Source organism: Gavialis gangeticus, unplaced genomic scaffold (genome assembly GCF_001723915.1).
Source record: "Gavialis gangeticus isolate Ggan-Ray unplaced genomic scaffold, GavGan_comp1, whole genome shotgun sequence".
Lineage (NCBI taxonomy): Eukaryota > Metazoa > Chordata > Crocodylia > Gavialidae > Gavialis > Gavialis gangeticus.
In genome coordinates this window covers 29,690,493-29,710,743 of record NW_017729026.1, presented here as the reverse complement: position 1 = coordinate 29,710,743, position 20,251 = coordinate 29,690,493, and the positions used below count along the sequence as shown (strand labels likewise).

The 20,251-nt window shown below is 43.7% G+C and overlaps 1 protein-coding gene across 1 annotated transcript in view; it reads left to right on the top strand.

The window, feature by feature from the left end:
• Window positions 1–20,251, top strand: part of FOXO3 (forkhead box O3) — a 154,269-nt gene that overhangs the window by 107,601 nt on the left and 26,417 nt on the right. The window contains exon 3 of the mRNA XM_019520230.1: window positions 17,471–18,909. Coding sequence (XP_019375775.1) covers window positions 17,471–18,874 — 1,404 coding nt within the window. The 3' untranslated portion in view covers window positions 18,875–18,909. The remainder of the gene's footprint in view (window positions 1–17,470; window positions 18,910–20,251) is intronic.

The following is a 20,251-nucleotide window of genomic DNA, read 5'->3' as shown; positions in this document are numbered from 1 at the left end:
AATCTGTTGCTGACCTATCATTTCAGAATTAACTCTTTGGTGAACTAAACTCAAGACAGTATTAAATTTGCAGAAATCACAGGCCCTGCAATAGCTTATTCCAGACTGAGCTAATTAATTTTATTCTTTACCTACTATGATACAATGGATCATCATATAGAATAGGTAGTTTAGTCATTTTCCAGGCTTAGTGCACTTAAATAAAATGTGTCAGTTTACAAGAGTTGGTATGTATCTCATTAACTCACCTTATGATCTTTCATATAAAATTAACATTGCCAACTGGGAATTATTATGGATAGTAGCAGCTCCCGCATTTATTTATAAGGGTGTGAAAGAACACCCACAAATTTATCTAAACAGTCAATGTATATAGTAAAAGCCAACTGTTGAGAATAAAAGAAAATAGTTATTTAGCACTTCATTTCCCACAAAAGAATGTGTGAAGGTTTTCTTTTTAATTGATTAAAGGGAATACTTTCTCTCTCAAAAAATGAAGAATGAAGCTTTGCTTTAGACCAGTGGTTTTCAGCTTTTGGTCAGCAGAGCTCTGCCGGCCTGCAGACTGTCTAAGAGGTCTGCAAAAGATGATTGTGATCAAGCAAAAATACATGGAATACCCACACTATAATTCAGAGGGGTCCACACTTCCATTTGAAATTTCCAAAGGGGTCTGCACCTCCATTCAATTTTTTTAGGAGTCTGCAAATGAAAGAAGGTTGAAAACCACTGCTTTAGACTAAAACTATAATGCTTATATGAGGTCTACCCCAATGCCCATTTAAAGCTCTGGGTATTCTTTTTTTAAGTCTAGTGGGCATTCGATTACATTTGTGGTGAACATGTTTTATTAGGGATGTGAATGGTTAAATGTTTCGTTGTTTAACCCATAAGCCCAGCGATAATTTTTTGCAGGGTGGAGTGCAGTGTAGCAGGGAAGGGGGGGTGGAGTAGTTTTGATGAGTACTTAATGTATGTGTAATTCTAGTGTTGATTGGTAGTGTATGTGTTTGCTCTTTTGTCGGAGTTGTCTTAAATGGAGGGGGGAGAACTGTCAGTTTCCTATTAGAGGTGCTGCTATGCAAACTTATTGTGATGTAATGTCAGAGACCAGCATGATGAAATAAACATTTTAAGTAATATTTTTCAGTCAAAAGAAAAAGGTCACATAAGCTAATGGGATTGGTCACAGGCAGATGTTGATATGGTTAGCTATAGTATCAATATGTAGTGACCACAGTTTTCGGAAATTAAGGTTTTATTTTGTTTTGAAAATAAACTAATGTTTGTCTCTTTTAGTTGTGGAGAAAGCATTTTTCTGTGACAACCTGTGCAGCATTGCCTCACTGACCTTGCCAACAGGCAGATGGAAAGATCTGAGGGTAGCAGAGTCCTCCTATTCATTGCAGTGAGTTAACTGGTCATTTTAGTAAAAGCATTGAGATTTTCTGGAACTGAGGGTAGATTTTAGGATTGTTAGCAGATCTTGAGTGTATCTTTCAGCACGCTCATTCTCTGACCTTTGAATGTAAAAGTTAAAAAAGATTGTAACTAAAATCATGAAGTTGGAAGTGTAAGCAAAACCAAAAGGCTATTTTAAGAAAAGACTTCCTTAAATTTTCTCTTATCATCCTTAATTCAGCCCACCATGCACAAGGTATTGCAGTGTATAAAACCTTGTTATAGAGAGGACTTACCAGCAGAAATTTACCAATGGAAAATTCTTCGTTCATTTCAATTAAAGATGTAAATAGAACTAAACATTTTACTCTGTTATGGTAATATATTGTCAGGTTTTGGGTTTTCTATGCATGGAAAACTGTAGCTAAATTCAGTGTCAGCCAAGTAAAAGTTCTGCATTGCAGGGAATAAATGTGTTAAATACAGAAGATTTCAGTATTCTAATGAATAGTGCATTTGATTTGAATAATGTGGTCCATGGGCCAGATGCCCGGAGATTGGAAACTAGCTAATGTGGTCCCCATTTATAAAAAAGGAGGACCCAGGAAACTGTTAAGTCCATAAGCCTCACATTTGTCTTTGGGAAAATCCGTGAAAAAATTATCAAGGATCACATCAGTGAGGGGCCAGCAGGGGAGATCATGCCCAGGAGAAATCAACATGGTTCATCAAAGGCAGGTCCTGCCAGACCAAGCTGATGGCCTTTTATGACCAGGTAACTAAATCCCTGGATGATGGTATCGTCGTGGACGTAGTCTTTCTGGACTTTAAGAAGGCCTTTGACACTGTCTCTCACCCCATTCTCATTAATAAATTGAGTGACTGTGGTATTGATGCCTACACAGTTGGATGGGTCAAAAGTTGGCTGATGGGGTGAACCCAGAGAGTGGTGGTGGACAGGTCGTACTCTACCTGGCGGGAGAGTGGTGTCCCCCAGGGCTCGGTCCTGGGGCCTACACCATTCAACATCTTCATCAGCGACGTGGAAGAGGGGGTGGAAAACACGTTGTCCAAGTTTGCCGATGACACCAAGATGTGGGGAGAGGTAGGCATGCTCGAAGGGAGAGACAGGCTGCAATTAGATTTAGACAGACTACAAAAGTGGGCAGATGGTAACAAGATGGGATTCACTGTAGGGTGCTGCATGTGGGAAGGAATCCACAGCATACAAACAAGCTGGGGAGCTGCCCCCTTGTGAGCACAGAAGCGGAAAGGGATCTTGGAGTCATTATTGACTCCAAGATGAACATGAGCAGACTGCAGCCAGCAAAGCTAAACGCACCTTGTTGTGCATCCAAAGATGCATCTCAAGCCAGTCCAGAGAGGTGATCCTCCCTCTCTACGCGACATTGGTCAGGCCGCAATTGGAGTACTGCGTCCGGTTCTGGGCACCGCACTTTAAGAAGGATGTGGCCTGCCTTGAGAGGATTCAGAGGAGGGCCACCCACTTGGTTGGAGAGCAACAGAGCAGGCCCTATGAGGAGAGGCTGAGAGACCTGAACCTGTTCAGCCTCAGCAAGCGGAGGCTGAGGGGGGATTTGGTGGCTGCCTACAAACTCGTTAGGGGAGATCAGCAGCAAATAGGAAGGGCCCTATTCCCTCCAGCAGCACCTGGGGTGAGGAGGAACAATGACCAGAAGCTGCTGGAGAATAGGTTCAAGTTAGAGATTAGGAGACACTATTTCACTGTTAGGGTAGCTAGGATCTGGAACCAACTTCCTAGGAAAGTGGTCCTCACTCCTACCTTGGGTAAATTAAAAAAGAGGTTGGAATAAACACCTGTCTGGAGTCATGTGATCCCAGTATGTGCTCCTACCAGTGGTGGTGGGTCAGAGTAGACGATCTGTTCAGGTCCCTTCTGACCCCAAACTACTATGAAACATACAATAAAAATATGTCAACGCTTGTATCTCCATACACTTTCCAATGCTGTAGAATTTCCTGTGTGTTTAAGATTCAGTGCCAATGCACACCTAAATATTATGGGATCAGCTGTTGGAGGGATTTTTTTTAACGTTATGATTGAGTTTACACAATAATTAATATCCTATGGCCTTTGTTACACAGATTAGACTTGATTATTGTAATTGGCCCTTCTGGCTTTATGAACTATCAAGCCACAGACATTTAGGCCCATTGTGCTATGGAAAACGTTGCTCAATCATCTTTCCTCCACATTTTGTATGTTCAGAGGAAATGGGCAATTTTGTTTCTTCCTACCTGCTCACTAGGTGTTTTGGAAGATTTCCTTCTCTCCTTCTATATTAAGCAGTGCTGATATTTTTTTATAGGATTTTGGTGACTTCTTTATCCACTCAAACTTGAAGCTGAAGGTAGAGGACTTTGTTAGTCAGTGGTCCTCTTGCTCTGCCTTGAGTCCAATCTGGTACATCTACAACAAAAAACATGGAGGGTGTGAAGCAGTCAGCGTTGTGGGACCACAGTGCATATGTGTTCCCTTTCCTTGGACCATAACCTTGGTGTGATGGAGAGGCTTGTGTGTTCCAGTAACCCTCAGAGTTACGTTGTCTAGAGTCTTGTACTCCTGGTAGGGTCTCCCCAGCAAACGGATCTGAGGTGAGGTCCAAGACTAAACATGATCCAAACTCCTGAAGACCCCAACAGCAGAACAGGTGTACTTGAGGACCTACTGGTTCTCTGTGGCTATGAAGGCAGATGAGGGCTGCAGTGGGATGGAGGTCCCCAGTTGTCTTGGACATCCTTGCCACTGGGTTCAGGGCTCCCTTCTGTCAAACTTGTGTTCCCCACGTTAAAAGATGTTATGAACAGGCCTCTGCCAAGGTTGTTGTCATATCTCCCATAAAACAAGTCCTGTAGTGATGGACGAGTGGCAGTGGGGATAGGAACAGTGATTTCTGGTAGTCCCTAGTCACAAATCTGCACGTAGTGGCGGTTGTGCAATGGTTGTTTTGCACTTACCGAGACAGAAGTACAATTCGGCAGCTGTGACTGTGCAGTCCTCTTTAGGATCCCCTCTGCTTACCCTGAATGTGGAGGGGGTTAGAAACAGTGCCCCAAATACAGGCTGTCTCAGCCCCCCCGGCTGGATTGCCACATCCAGTGGGATCACTCTACTCACAGCCAAAACTAACAAAATAAAGTATTGAAGTTCGCCTCATGGAATCCCTGCACTCTTATGGGCTCCCCGAACAATGAGTGTCTTGAAAGAAAAATTGCCATAGTAGCTAGAGAACTTGCAAGATGTGACATCAGTATTGCTGCCCTAAGTGACACCTGCTGGGCAGAAGAAGGCCATCTGAAAGGAGGAGGAGGTGGCTGCATATTTTTTTGGAAAGGAAAGTCACCTGAAGAGAGGTGCATTCACAGGTTTGGCTTTTGTCATCAAGAATAAGACTGTCAGCCAGCTTTCACAACTTCCTGTAGGCATTAATGAACACCTTATGACTCTCCACCTCAAGGTCAGTAAGAACTAGTATGCTATGGTCATTAGTGAGTATGTCCCCACACTTGACAATGAAGAAGTTAACAAGGAACAGTTCTACTGTGCTCTTGACACAGTCCTGACTGCCACTGCCAAGGAAGACAAGCTCAGCCTCATGGGTGACTTCAGTGCAAGAATTGGGTGACACTCTGAACTTTGGAGTGGCAGCACTGGGAAAGAGGAGGTGGGGAAAGTCAACTCCAATAGTATCTTCCTCCTTGGCAAATGTGCAGAGCATGACTTGCTTATCACGAATACCATCTTCAGCCAGTGACAGATATAAGACCACCTGAAAACATCCAAGCTCCAATCACTGGCACCTTCCTGACTATATTATTGTCAGAGCCCACGATCATACCGTTCCATATCACCAAAATCCTGAGAAGTGCAGATGACTGCTGGACAGATCACAGTTTAGTCAGAACAATCATGGACATGCAGCTTGCACAACAACACCATAAATAGCTGAAAAGAATGCCTAAGAGATTTCCCATCAAGGCACTCCAAGGCCAAGCTAGATGCAAAGTTCTTCAGCCATGCCTTTCTGAAAGGCTCTCTGACCTACGTGACTACATCAAGGACATCCAGGCACATTGGGAGGAACTTAAGAACGTTATTCAGGAGACATACAGTGAATCAGTTGGATATTCCACTTATCTTCACCAAGATTCGTTTAATGAGAACAGTGAGGAAATCCTAGCACTTATCCATCAGAAGATGGCTGTGCTCTGCAGCTGGTAAAATGAACCTTACAAATGGCAAAAACAAGAGGCTTACCACTGGCTCAAAGCTGTAGTTCAGACAAGGCTACAGGACATCAAGAACAAGTGGTGGCAAGTGATAACCATGGAGATTCAGAGTTTCGCTGGCCAACATGACATGAGAAACTTCTTTCAAGCAATAAAAACCATCCATGGACCATGTTCCAATGGCCGAGCCCCTTTGAGATCCTAGGATGGCTCCACCTTTCTCATAGACAATGTAACCATCAAGCAACACTGGAAGGAGCATTTTAAGACTCTACTCAGCTGTGAATCTGAGATCTCAGCTGCTACCATTGAGTCTGTCTCTCAACGCCCAGTAATAGAACCTCTTGCTGATCCCCCATCCTTTAAGGAAGTCTGGCATGCCATCACTCAGACCAAGAACGATAAAATGCCAGGCCCTGATGGCATCCCTGCACAGATCTTCAAAGCTGGTGGAACAGCATTAGCACAAAAATTTCACCAACTTCTCATCAAAATATGGGTTAGCAAGGAAATTCCACCTGACTTAAAGAATGTCAACATTATTACCATTTTCAAGAAAGGGGACAAGTCAGTGTGTGAGACCTACCGAGGCATTGCCCTCCTCTCCGTTGCCAGGAAGATTCTTAGTCGCATCCTTCTGAATCGCCTCCTCCCCCTTGCCAAAGATGTCTTTCCAGAATCCCAGTGTGGCTTTAGACCAGTGGTCACCAACCAGTGGATCTCAATCCACTGGTAGATCTCGGAGCCTCTTGGAGTCAATCTGAGGCTGGTGTGGGGAGCTGAGTGCCTGCATGCATGCGTGTGCACGCATGTATGCATGCACCCCAGCCCAGCAAGTCAGTCCATGGGAGAGGGAAGGGGCAGGGGCTAGATCAAGGCCCCCGTGGTGAGGGATAGTACTGCAGAGGCAGAAGCAGGGTTAAATTGAATGGGGCCCCGACTGGGTGGGACTTACCTGCTGGGGAGGCATGCCCCCCACAAAATTTTTCTCCCTCTGCTTTGATCTGCCCCCCCTTCCCTCCCCACAGATTTACCTGCTGGGTAGAGAGGGTGGGGGAGCAGTAGTGCACAGTAGATTAAATGGCAGTGGTGATCTCCTTCTTAAAGAGGTTGGAGACCACTGCTTTAGGCCATCACAGGGTGCCACAACATTATTTTTGTTGCACGACAGATCCAGGAGAAGCATAGAGAGCAGCACAAGGAGCTGTTTATGGCATTCATTGACCTAACCAAGGCGTTTGACTTCATCAATTATGAAGCCTTATGGAAGGTGCTGGTCTTATGGAACATGCTAGGTTTGGTTGTCCACTGAAGTTCATCAGTATCCTTGGGCTACTCGTGACAGAATGACTGCCACAGTCCTTGCAATGGATCAGAGACAGACCATTCACCATCCATACTGGTGTCAAGCAGAGCTGTGTCATCACCCCAACCCTTTTCTCCGTCTGTCTTGCTGTGATTTTGATTCTTATCCATGACTGCCTTCCTCCCAGAATTTGGGTTAAGTATTGAATGGACAGTCAGCTTTTCAACCTGTGGTGTATTCGCAGCAAAATGAAAGTTACCAAGACTGGCATCCCCACCCTTCAATACGCTGACAACTGTTATCCTCGGGCACACTGAACCCATCCTGCAGTCTACCCTTGACCTTTTCTCAGTTGCCTGTCACAGCCTGGGACTCTCTCTTAACATTGGAAAGACAAAGGTGCTCCATCAGCTTGCCCCAGCACAAGCTACCCCCTCTCAATTACCATTGGTGGAGAATCCCTGGAAAACGTCAAGCATTTCCCATACCTTGGCAGTCACCTTTCCCAGTCAAGTCAGTATTGATGTAGAAACCGAACACAGGATTCGCTGTGCCAGCATATTCTTTGGAAAGCTGCTTTGCTGTGTCTTTGCTGACCAATATCTGCAGATGGAAACTAAGATCCTGGTCTACAGTGCAGCAGTTATCCCCATGCTTCTCTATGGGTGTGAGGTATACGTGACATATTGAAGCCATCGTAAGTGCCTGGAATGGTTCCATCAGCATTGCCTCAGGAAGATCCTTCACATTAGATGGGAAGACCACTGCACTAATGCCAGCATTCTCTCTGCAGCTAACATAACCAGCATTGAGGCAAAGATCATGCAACTTCAATTCTGCTGGGCTGGCCACTGTGTGCACACATGGCTGACACTCATCTCTCGAAGCAAGTCCTCTTCTCTCAACTTAGTCATGGTACAACAACCTGCAGAGGTCAGTGGAAATGCTACAACCTTACAAGGTAGGAAGTGCTGGCTGGTAACAGGTGTCAATGGCACTGCACCATATATCAAGCTACAACCCACTTCAAAGAGAATCGTCTTGCTAAGGGCTGAGAAATGGCAGAGGAGGAAGGAAAGCGCACAGCATCCTGGCCAGCAGTTTGACACCCCTCAAAACTGGTGCCCTGGGGCCTGGGGTGGCAGGATTGCTAAGCCCAGGCTGACAGGACCGCTGGCAGGGGCTCCACCTGCCACAGGCTCTTTGCGCCCCAAGGCCTCACAACCTGCTGCTGTCGCTGGTGGCAGGGGCTGTGGGTACCCACACCTCCCATACACTCCGTACATCCCCTCGCACACCGCAGCCACCCTCTCCCTCCACACATGCTACAACCCTCTCAGCCATCCTGCTCCCCACACATTCACAGCCCTCCATACCAACCCACACCCCACATATCCACACACACCCCTACATGCTCCCCCACCCCACACACCCACAGCCCTCCACAAACCTATCCCCACCCGCCCATACTCCCCACACTCCCCCTATAATATACAAGAGTAAGACTTCACTTTAAGCTATTACACAATCACCTCTGTACACTAAGCAAACGTATGTAAATAAGGGCAAAATATTTTTTGAAATCAAATTAATGAATGTTGTAGTAGATGTTTGATTTTTAGAATATAATTTGTTATTTTTCTGGTTCCAAGATGACAAAACTCCTTGCTGAAAGGAGCACTTCTAGGGGCAAGGGAAGGGACTTCTGGTGGCATATGTCAGGGGTTAGGGGGTGGGACTTCTGGTCCCAAGATGGCAACCAGGGGGTGGGGCACCTGTCAAGGGGTGGGGCTACCCATGCAGCCCTTGACAGCTTGCCAAAACTGGGTAAGCGGCCCTCCAGCTGAAATAATTGCCTGCGCCTGGTCTTGGAGGTTGTTGGCCTTGTTGTAGTGTTATGTTTCATTTTCAGTTTGTTTCAGTGTAGGTCCTTAGGTTTAATTCCATTTCTAAAAAATAGTAATGCGACTTCCATTGTCTTAGCAAATTCCTCTAATACCTTTTAAAAAGTGTATAGTTGTGCTTTGTAAGATCAATCCTTAAAGCAAATTTTTAGACTCATTGTTTTAAATTAATATTGTGTTCTTGGAGTGTTCAAATCATGACAGAGAGCTTATGGAAGGGGATAGATAAGACTCATGTCATTTGAGGAGCCACCTTTGGTGGCTCCTGATTTTTCTGGCTGTTTCTGAATTGCTAATGTCTGGTTAATGTGGAAGGAAGAATCCAGAATAGAAATATAAGAACGTGCATTGGAAACAGATTCTTTATTTTTATTCTTTTACGTACTAAAGCGTGTGTATGCGGGGGTGGGGGTATGTGTTTACACACCACACACACAGTCTTACAGTATTAACAGGATTTGATGGAAGTGCTCTGCCAAAAAAAGAAAAAAACCCGCCGAGAGTTGCTTCCAATGTCCAATGTGTGCCGGAAGCCCAGGTTTGGCTGTGGGGAATGGAATGTTCTCTGTAGTCCTCCAAGAACAAAAACAGCTGGGAAACAGGCTACCGAGACAGCTTCTCACTTTGAAAAAATAAACAAACGCTATGCAGCCACTGCTGTCTTTATGAAGTTCATTTCACTTTTCCACACACTCCGTCTGTTTTTTCAGGGTGAGAGGTTGTTTCTGCTTCCCCCTCTCCCTCCTTCCCACCTTCTTTCTAGTCTGTCTCTAAAATTACATTATTTTGATGATCAACATTCACTTCAATCCTTCCACCCGCCCTCACACCCAGTGGAAAAAAGTAAACTGCGACCAGCATGCTCTCCCAGAAGCAAAACAAATGTTAGTTATTAGAGTCCTGTGGTCAGTGGATGACTGTCTGTGAAATAACTGGAAATTTTGCTGCTAACTGGAAGTGTGATATGTTCAGCCAATTCCCAGAAAGTATATATTTTCGACAAGGTTTGTTTTTTCGTTAGTGTAATAGCTTAAAACATTCATCTTTTTTTAAAAAGGCAAGCAGCAATTGTTATATATATTTAACAATCCCACTTAATTTTTTAAAATAACTTCTTACTGTTTGGAAGTGCATGTACAGTGGAAAAAGCACTTGGGAACTGACTCAAAACATGTCTTTATGAAATGTCATATATACATATATGGCGTTTCATAAAGCCATGTTTTGAGTGAGTTCCCAAGTGCCTTTTCCACTGTACATGCACTTCCAAACAGTAAGAGGTTATTAAAAAAAATTAAGTGGGACAGAAAAACTGCCTAGAAACTTCTTTAATATTCATGGATTTGTTTCCTCTGCCCTATCAAACCCTTCTATTACAAGTGGCATAGTTGGAGATCCACAGTGTGGGACAGACAAGGTCTGCATTTAATATTTTTCTGAGACTAACAGATTTCAGTGTGTAAATCTTCAGTTAATATTGCTCCATTCAGCCTTAATATTCCTCAGTGCTTTCTATTTTACCTAAGAAGTGAGAAAAGTTGCATTCAGGGGAGAAGGCTAATTGCAATAAAAGAGTTCTTCTGGCTCCTCTGCTAAAACTAAGGTCAGAATCACTTCTCCTTTGAGGAGTGAATAATAAGAGAGTTCCACAAAATAAATCTTTCAGAGTTTGGTTGGCTTTTCCCCTTCTTGTGGGTTTTTTGTGTGTGTTTTTTTTTTTCCTGCTGGCTCATACACCAGTAGTTGGGTCACCCAAGTGCCTGAGACTGGCAGAAATGTGTGTGTGTCACTGCACTTTTTCTTTTTTCAGAATGTTGTTAGCTATGTATAATGATAGAGTGACCGTAATATTTTTATGGAAATCTGGGACCCTGACCCTTTACCACCCACCCCCTGGCAGATCCATGCCCCAGGCAGGAAAAGCAGTGCCCAGTTCACTCCTTGCCTCCAGCTGCTGCTTAGGAGGAGCCAGGCTGGGCAATGCAGGTGGGGCGGTGCCAATCTAAGACTTTTGTTTTCATTTCCACTAACCAGCTGGGCCACTGGGATGGCCTACAATATCCAGGACCCTCCCAGCTAAAACTGGGATGTATGGTCACCCTACATAATGAGCCTCTGCTTACTTTTTTGCCAGCTGTGTTCTGTCCCTGCCAGCTCTGAGGTTTTTTTGTTGTGATTCACACAGAAGTTGCCTTAATAAATTTACAGATAATATCAAAGATTGACCCTAGCAAATGAATCCATATCAAAACCATTTCAGTGTGTATAAGCAAGCGTGTGTATTTCATGCAGACCCAGGGGTTCATGGTGATCTTTTTAACTTTAACCATTTAAGTCGGTGTTATCCAATTCACCTAGCCCTAGAAGCTGGTCTGTGAGCCGGATCTGGATGATGGAGCCGTGTCATCTGGCCCATGGGGCTGGAATTTGGCAGTGGCAGCAGTAAATGCTGTGGTTCCTTGAGCCACACAGCCACCACGCCTCCCACCATCAAATATTCTGCCCCATAAACAGTACCACCGGCCAGATGACAGCTCTGTGCTCTGGCTCCAGCTTGTGAGGTCCCCCTTCAATACTGCCACTGCTCTCCATGCTGCCATAATTTCCAGAACCTTAGGAAGATCCATGGGCTCTGTGGGCTGGATCTAACCAGTAGGCTGTATTTTGGTGATCCCTGACTTAGGTGAACATCACTACAAACAAAAATACATCATACTTAACAAGAAGCAGGAAATAAAAATACCACCTGTGTGCAATACAGTTGAGTTAAGGTTGCAATAGAAAGCATGACTTCTTAAACTTCTCCTGTCTGAGTACTTGGATTCTCTGCTTCTATAATGTATTAACACCAATTACTACAAAGCATTTCCCTGCTTTTCTGAAAGGAAAAGAAAGTGACAGGAAGGATGGGAAAGTTCTGTGGATATTTAAATTTCTTTATTCAGAGCAACACTGCAGACCTGGAAAGCTAACAAATGGGCAATTCATCAAGAGATTCTCATTTAATACGTCCTTCAAAAATACCCACCAAAAGAAAACAAGATGTTCTAATACATTTGAGCAAAATTGGTAACTTTGGCAAAATTGGCAAAAAGCATTATTTTAAAAGCATTCTTTTCCCATTTGAACTGGTTGGTTTCTCCCCACCCTCTTCTCCAATCTCACTGAGGGAAACAAACATCTGGGACTTTTGTGTGTGTGCTCCATTGTATGAGGCACCAATTCTGATCAGGATATATGCACAGTGGGTGTTGTCATCTTTGAAATACGTGTACATGAAAAATTCTAGGTGGATTTTGCTTGTAAGTTTAAAAAAAAAAAATCAATGTCAGGCTGGGGCCAAGAACAGAAATTATCATCCCAGATGGTTTTGTTTGAGAAAATTAAGAGAAGGGGGAGTTAGGTTAGAAGATGGTATTCTACCAACTAATGGCGTTCAGAAATAAGGCTGGCATTCTATAGCCACATGCCAGCGCAGAGCCGGCAAACTGAAATTGCTTTCACCGTTTCTTTGCTAAGCTATTAGATCTTAGGCTCTCATTAGATCTTATGTGTGGCTTTTATGCTAAGCTATTAGATCTATAAGAATATATGCCTTTCTGCAGATATTCCTGCTAAATTCCCATCACTCAAATTTGTACAGTACAGCTCCAGCTTTAAAATATTTTAATAAAGTATACAGCAGATTATTAACCTTTCAAAAACTAGCATTTATGGGCTCGTTAGATAGTGTTGCTTTTTGTCTCACTACCAAGTGCATCTATCCTTAAAATTAACTACTGCTTTAGATTCGCAGATGGGATTTTACAATTTAGCAATCTGTAGCTGAAATAATGAATTAACTGCCATAAAATACTAGACTGACTACAGACCAGCATGTAACTTGGACTCAGCATTCACCAGCTGCACCTCATCTTCCTAATCTCTATGCTTTTTTTTTTTTTTTTGAAGCAGAGGCATTTAAGAGTTAAGTTACACAACTCGCTTTTTATTTTTAAAGTGAGTGGATTCCTTGTTGCGTTGTTGAGAATGATAAATTGATACCACATGTTGCTTCCAGACAAAAAAGTCTCTGTATTCCAGGGGAAGCACTTGCAGCTGGTGTCTGAGTTAATGGATGGGCTTCGCAAGGTAAACACAGTTTGGAAGAGTCTGAAACAAACCCAGGGTAGGAGGGGCTGGGATATTCTTGCAGTTTTAAAGACTTAGGGGTCTGCCAGCTTTGCTTGACCCTGATGGAACATTCAAGTACTTTTTAATTGTGAGCTTTTATGAAAAAGAGAAATTAAGCATCTATGTCAAATCCAGTCCATAAGGTCTTAGTGGTGACAAAATGCACTGCTGTGTCAACTGACCTGTTTGTAATCCTATCCGAATGTTGAAAGAAATGGGTTATCAGGATATGATAGACACATTTGTTCTCTTGAGCACGATTTGGCTGATTCTTTCAAGGACAACTACCTAAATCCCATGCAGTGGGTAAATCCTTGCCTACTGGACATGAAGTTCACTGCTCTGGAGTCTATAAAAAGTATTACCCCTATCAGTGATGATGATCTGTCCTCTGATTATTTGCCAGTAAACAGATGTATGTTGATGGACTGTTGTCTGGCACACAAGTGTTTGGTCCTTTTCACACACACGAGATTGTATAAGGAAGTTGAAGGTGCAAATGTGCAAGGAAAGCAAGCAAATATATGGTGAAGGATCCAGAAGAAAGGGATTGGCCTACTAAACCCTGCTCCTCTAACTCCCACAAGACAAATGTCAGGCCCCAAGCATTTCTTCCTACCCCTGTGGTCTACTTCCATCAGACTTCTCCTGCCAGGAGTGGTCTGTGATAGGTCTTTTCCAGGATTCTTTACCCATATGCTACCACAAGTCACATTGCACGTGTTCCCCAATACCAAGTTACAAAAGCACCATTGTCATAGCTTTAAAGCTCCTCATTGTATTTAGGCCTGGGCAAATTTGTTACATGTCTTAATGGCCTAATTCTACCCCTAGTGAAGTCAAAGGCAAAACTTCCACTGATTCAAATGCGAGCAGGTTCCTGTTGTATTTTTGTGTTTCCTTGAGTTTTTATTTTTCCTTTGTGGTTTGTCACAGTAGTAGTATGCATTTTTAATGCAGATCCTGGTGGGTGAAAATTTTCCAGATTTTTTTACATTTTTAATCTAGTTACATAACTGCATAAACCAGGTCTCAAATGGGGTTGCTTCTGCTTAGTTTACAGTCTGATATCCTAGTCCCGGCAGCCTACTGTGTGAATAGTCAGTCCTGTTGTATGTCAATGGCAAGATAGGGCTTCAGTTGACTTGGACAGATACAATAGATGTAACAGTGCTTCCAGCACAGGGAAGCAAGAAAACATAATTGGGGAAGTTAATATGGGAAGGCTATACAAAAGCATTGTATTTTAAGGAAATACTTGATGGGAGAGTGCGAACTGGGGAGAAAGAACTCTGGCGGCCAGTAAATGTGCTAAAAGAAAACAATCTTTTTTACAGAAATCGGTGAAGAAAGGCTTTAGCTGGTGGGCAAAGGGCATTTTGTGTAACAGAAGATGGACACAAACTTTTCTATAAGCACCCATTTTTATTAAAAATGATTGTTATATCCTTTCATTACGTGTAATACATGATTCTGATTGGAAGATTACCACTCACTTCCATGCACAGAGCACCTTGTCCTGGAAGATGCTAGGCCTGTCAACTATGTGTAGTCAGCACAAGTTGAGGCACTGAGCACTTTGGATTTTTAGGGGAAAATATCTATGATAAGGTTATAGCTGGCAGAAATAAGTCTTTCTGCCAGCAGATGACAGGTTGCTTTTGTATTGAAAATCGTTGGCTGTTGCCATTTTGGGCAATTTATTTTTGTGTTTTAAGGTATACAGTCTGCCATTCTTTTATCAATGCCAGTTTTTCTTTGTTGGTTTCTGTAAAAAGACTGTTTACTTTTGCATAAATATTTGCTAGCTTTGCATGTATAGATTGTGTGCCTAGTCTTAGTTGTGTTCTTGTTGCAGTGGCTTGTAATGATGCATAGCTCTTTCTTTTACTGTGTACAGCTAGACTTGGTCAAGCAAATGGACCCATGTCATAAATGCTCTCCTGTGCAAAGCATCACTGAGGTCAGCATGGCATGAGCACAAGAACTCACCCCCCTATGTCCAATTCAGGATCAGAACCTCAGTAGGACATTTTGGTGCCATTTAAAAAACTCAAATAACTTATTTAAAAGGTCTGTGAGGGTGACCCCAGGGTTTATGGGATGTGGTTAATACCTGTTAAAACAGATTCTTGCCAGACTCAAAATATGACTAGAACCTCATTAATTTAATAATAAAAATTCATTCCTAACTAGCCTGAGGAACTGTTGCACTGAGACTCAAACCAAATTATCTTGTTTTTTTAGTATTGTTCTTTGACAGTATTTGAGTTAATAACAGAGACACTGACACAAATTTCAGTGTAGTATCATTGTAAAGTCTTGTTTGCCATGTTGTGCAGGGTTTGTTTTTTATTTCAAGACTGTTCCAAGATGTAATTGAATTTGATTTTTTTCTTGTCATTAGAAGACAGTCAAGAATGTGTCTGGGGCCCATGCGTGCAAAGAAGTTAGGGGTGTTGTTCATAACTGAACCTGACCAAAACCACAGCACTTGGAGGGAAAAAAAAAAAGATTTATGCTTAAAGGAACAGAGAAAAAAAATCAACTGGGCTGTATTTCTTCACACACCCAGCATGTCTTCAGTTCATTTACGTCAAACATCCTTCTATGCTAATGGCATGAATGCCAAGATGTTTATGAATAATTGTTGGTTGCAAGCGTTTCTTGTCCATTTGAAACTGGAATCCCTTAAGCACTTAGTAAATGGAAAACACTCATTGGGCTTGTTTGATTACACTGAAATCCTGTTGACTTTCTGTTTTTAAAACATGCTGGTGGAACACATGTATTTGTATCTTCCACATAGATACAGCTGACATTTGCCAATATTTTAGGGAAAAAAAACTTCTGTGACTTTTTAAACTTGTTCCTATTTAACATACAGCATTAGTACAACTGTATTGCCAAGATAATATGGCCTAGCTCCAAAATTCTTTAGCTTACAGATAGAAACAAAAAGCCTAGAAAACCTTTTGCAGACAAATGCTTCTTCCTAGTCCTCTTTTTTTAGCTGTAGTCCCAAATCTCAGTCTCATTTACACCCATGTGAATTTAGAGCAGTTTTACAAATGTTACCAGGGACTGGTTGTTTTCTGTTCATCTTAGATTTTTTTTGTACTGGCATTGATCACCATAGCATGAGTTCACACAGTTTTTTGAGAACATGTGCACCTTGTCCATTGGCGCATAGTCAGAGTTCTGTTTTTTATTCCCTGTGGACAGTTACCTTTGGCATCTCACTAGATTTTGGCTTTACTTGACTTTTTAAGGGGACAGTCCTGCTGTTCTAATGATTTTATAGTGGATGAATACCCAACAATTTAAGGAGATCGGGGAGATGTTGTGGGTGTCGAAGCAACAGAGCAGGTACAGTGTAGACATAATTCAGATGCCACCAATAGAATGAAACAGTACGCTCCACCTCCAGGGTGCATCTTCCGTGGGAGAACCAGGGGTAGCGATTGCCACCTGCACAGGAGTCTTATAAGGCATATATAATGTTGCATTGCAGTGAAGAATACAGATGCTCTCACATATGCTGCAGTGAAAGGCCCAGCCTTTTGACCTGTTTTAGCTAAGTGGTTGCAGTCCTTATTTCAAGGGAGTCGGGACAGCAGTTAGGCCTCTGCCGCACATGGATTAAATGAGCAGTAAGTGGCCAATATCCCCCACCACACATACATTCTTCCCCCTTCCCCTTCCTGCAGCAGAGAAGGCAGAGAAGTGGCATGCAGTGGAGGAACAACTGGAGGGTTGCTGCTGTGATGAGGGACATGTCAGCCCCCTTTTTTGCTGCCAGTAGGCATAGTGAGCCACCAAAAAAACACCGGTTGTCAGTGGCAAAAAGCAGACATCTCCCCCCTTATAGCAGTGAGCCTCCATCCAATCCTCCACTACACGCTGCAGCTACTTTCCTGCCTTCCTTGCTTCTGGAGCCAGAGAGAGAGCAGGGAAGGTGCAGAGTATATGTGTGCACATATGGAGAAATGGGGTATGGGAGGGAAGGTCATTCCACAGCTCCATTCTGGTGTCCCTTTCCTCCTTTGGCAGTACCTGGAACTTGTGCCCTACTTATCCACCTGTTGTTATACTACTGGCCTCCAGGGTGTTTTATTTGGTCAACAGGAGGAAAAAGTGCCAGTCCATCAGCCATCAGTGGCTGGGACTTGAGGTTCTGTGTTTTTGTTTTTCTTCTTGCAGTTGAATGATTTAAGGGAAGCTTACTACCACATTTGAGAGCTAAAATCTGGGCAGTTTGCATCCCCTGCCTGACCAGTTCAAAGCATTGGAGTGGCTCAGGGTTTTTATCTGTTCCTTGGGCTTCATTTACTGTTTTTTTTGCATGGTGGAGAGTAGACTAGCAGAGGGAGTGGTGCCTGTCTTGACCGCTTGTTTCATTCTTTTTGCACAGAATTCAATCCGGCATAACCTATCACTTCATAGTCGATTCATCAGAGTGCAGAATGAAGGAACCGGGAAAAGCTCTTGGTGGATGATCAACCCAGATGGTGGGAAAGGAGGCAAGGCCCCAAGGAGACGTGCTGTTTCCATGGACAATAGCAACAAGTACACTAAGAGCAGGGGGCGGGCCGCTAAGAAGAAGGCAACTCAACAAGCCGCACAAGAAGTGAGTGATGACAGCCCTTCTCAGCTTTCCAAGTGGCCAGGGAGCCCAACATCCCGTAGCAGTGATGAGTTGGATGCCTGGACAGATTTCCGATCTCGTACAAATTCAAATGCTAGTACGATAAGTGGCCGCTTGTCACCCATATTGGCAAGTACTGAACTGGATGATGTTCAGGATGATGACGCTCCACTTTCCCCAATGCTGTACAGTAGTCCATCGAGCTTGTCCCCATCAGTAAATAAGCCGTGTACTGTTGAGTTGCCTCGGCTAACCGATATGGCAGGCACAATGAACTTAAACGATGGACTGACAGATAATCTCATGGATGATCTTCTGGACAATATAACGCTCCCCTCTTCCCAGCAGTCACCTTCTGGGGGGCTGATGCAAAGAAGCTCCAGTTTTCCATATGGCTCCAAAGGTTCGGGTCTTGGTTCTCCATCCAGTAGTTTCAACAATGCTGTGTTTGGACCATCCTCTCTGAATTCCCTCCGCCAGTCTCCCATGCAAACTATACAAGAGAACAAGCAAGCTACCTTTTCCTCCATTTCTCATTACAACAACCAGACACTTCAGGACCTGCTGGCATCTGATTCACCTAGTCACAGTGATGTCATGATGACGCAGTCAGATCCGCTCATGTCACAAGCCAGTACTGCTGTGTCTGCCCAAAGCTCACGCAGGAATATAATGCTTCGTAATGACCCAATGATGTCATTTGCTGCTCAGTCCAGCCAGGGAAGTTTGGTCAATCAGAACCTGCTCCACCACCAGCATCCATCTCCAAATTCTCCTCTTAGTGGCAGTCGTGCCTTGTCGAATTCAGTCAGTAACATGGGCTTAAATGACACGAACAGCTTGGGGTCAGCCAAACACCAGCAGCAGTCACCTGTCAATCAGTCTATGCAAACACTTTCTGATTCACTCTCAGGCTCTTCTTTGTATTCTGCTGGTGTGAACCTTCCAGTCATGGGACATGATAAATTCCCAAGTGATTTGGACCTGGATATTTTCAATGGGAGCTTGGAATGTGACATGGACTCCATTATCCGCAGTGAGCTCATGGATGCAGACGGGTTGGATTTTAATTTTGATTCCCTCATCTCAGCTCAGAACGTTGTCACTCTAAATGTGGGGAACTTCACTGGTGCTAAACAGGCTTCATCACAGAGTTGGGTGCCTGGCTGAAGGACTGCTGGGAACAGAGGAAATGGGCAAAGCAGGTCAGTACCTTGTAGAAGTAAAATACTAATCTCTTACTTTTTATTGGCAGTCATGCTAAGAAGTTGATAGTTCATATGCGTTAATAGTGTTAATATGCTCTGTGGTGAACTTGGAGCCAATTTCTATTCCACCTATTAGGTATCTAAGAGGACTTAGTTGCCTAAATGAAACTCTATTCCACCCTGTTCAAGTCCTGAAAATCCATTAATGAATCTACTTTTATAATGAGTAAGCATACCATTAAGATTTAGTCACAAAAAAAGTTGCAAGGGGGAAGACCCACCCACCTTATATATTCAGTGTTTTTCAGGAACTCAAGGCGGAATAGCATCACACTTAAGATTGCACTTAGGTACCTACGCTCAGATTCCATGTCCTCTATCGTTACAGTCCAATCCTGTAGTCTTTCCTGCACATGTTTTCTTTTAATGTCATTAGGAGTTCCCCACAGAACACCAGCAGGCTTGGCCTGTCACACAATTTATTTTTAGATATTACCCTCTTCACGACTTTTTGAGCTTTCTAGTTTTGTGGATTTCTTGGCAGTACCTTTTTATAAGGAGGGTGAGATCTGTATTTGTAAATCTTGCTCCTGGCATCTGTGATCCTTCTTACTCCCCCATATTGTTTGGGTTTTCACCTTGGCCCATCCATCCAGCTTCTGACACACCCATATTCACTGGATCATGGCATGTGTTCTCCCAAACTGCCCTATTTCCCTTTTTAATTTATTATTAGAAGAGGATAGGTATCCATAGTTTCATAGTAGTTGCATAGTACGTGGGGTCGGAAGGGACCTGAGCAGATCATCAAGTCCAACCTCCTGCCATGGGCAGGAAAGAAAGCTGGGGTCAAATGACCCTGACTAGGTGATTATCTAGCCTCCTTTTGAAGACCCCCAGGGTAGGAGCAAGCACCACTTCCCTTGGAAGTTGGTTCCAGATCCTAACCACCCTGACTGTGAAGTAGTGCCTCCTAATATCTAGCATGAATCTACTCTCAGTCAACTTATGGCCATTATTCCTCATTACTCCCGGTAGTGCTTTGGGGAACAGCCTGCTGGTCCCCCTTGGCCAGTTGGTAGATGGTCACCAGATCCCCTTTCAGCCTTCTCTTGTAGAGGCTGAACAGGTTCAGGTCCCATAGCCTCCACTTGTAGGGCCTGCCTTGCTGCCCCCTGATCATGCGAGTGGCCCTCCTCTGGACCCTCTCGATGCTGTCCACATACCTCCTGAAGTGTGGCGCCCGGAACTGGATGCAGTACTCCAGCTGTGGCCTGACCAGTGTCGCATAGACGGGGAGGATCACCTCCTTGGACCTGCTCGTGATGCATCTGTGGAT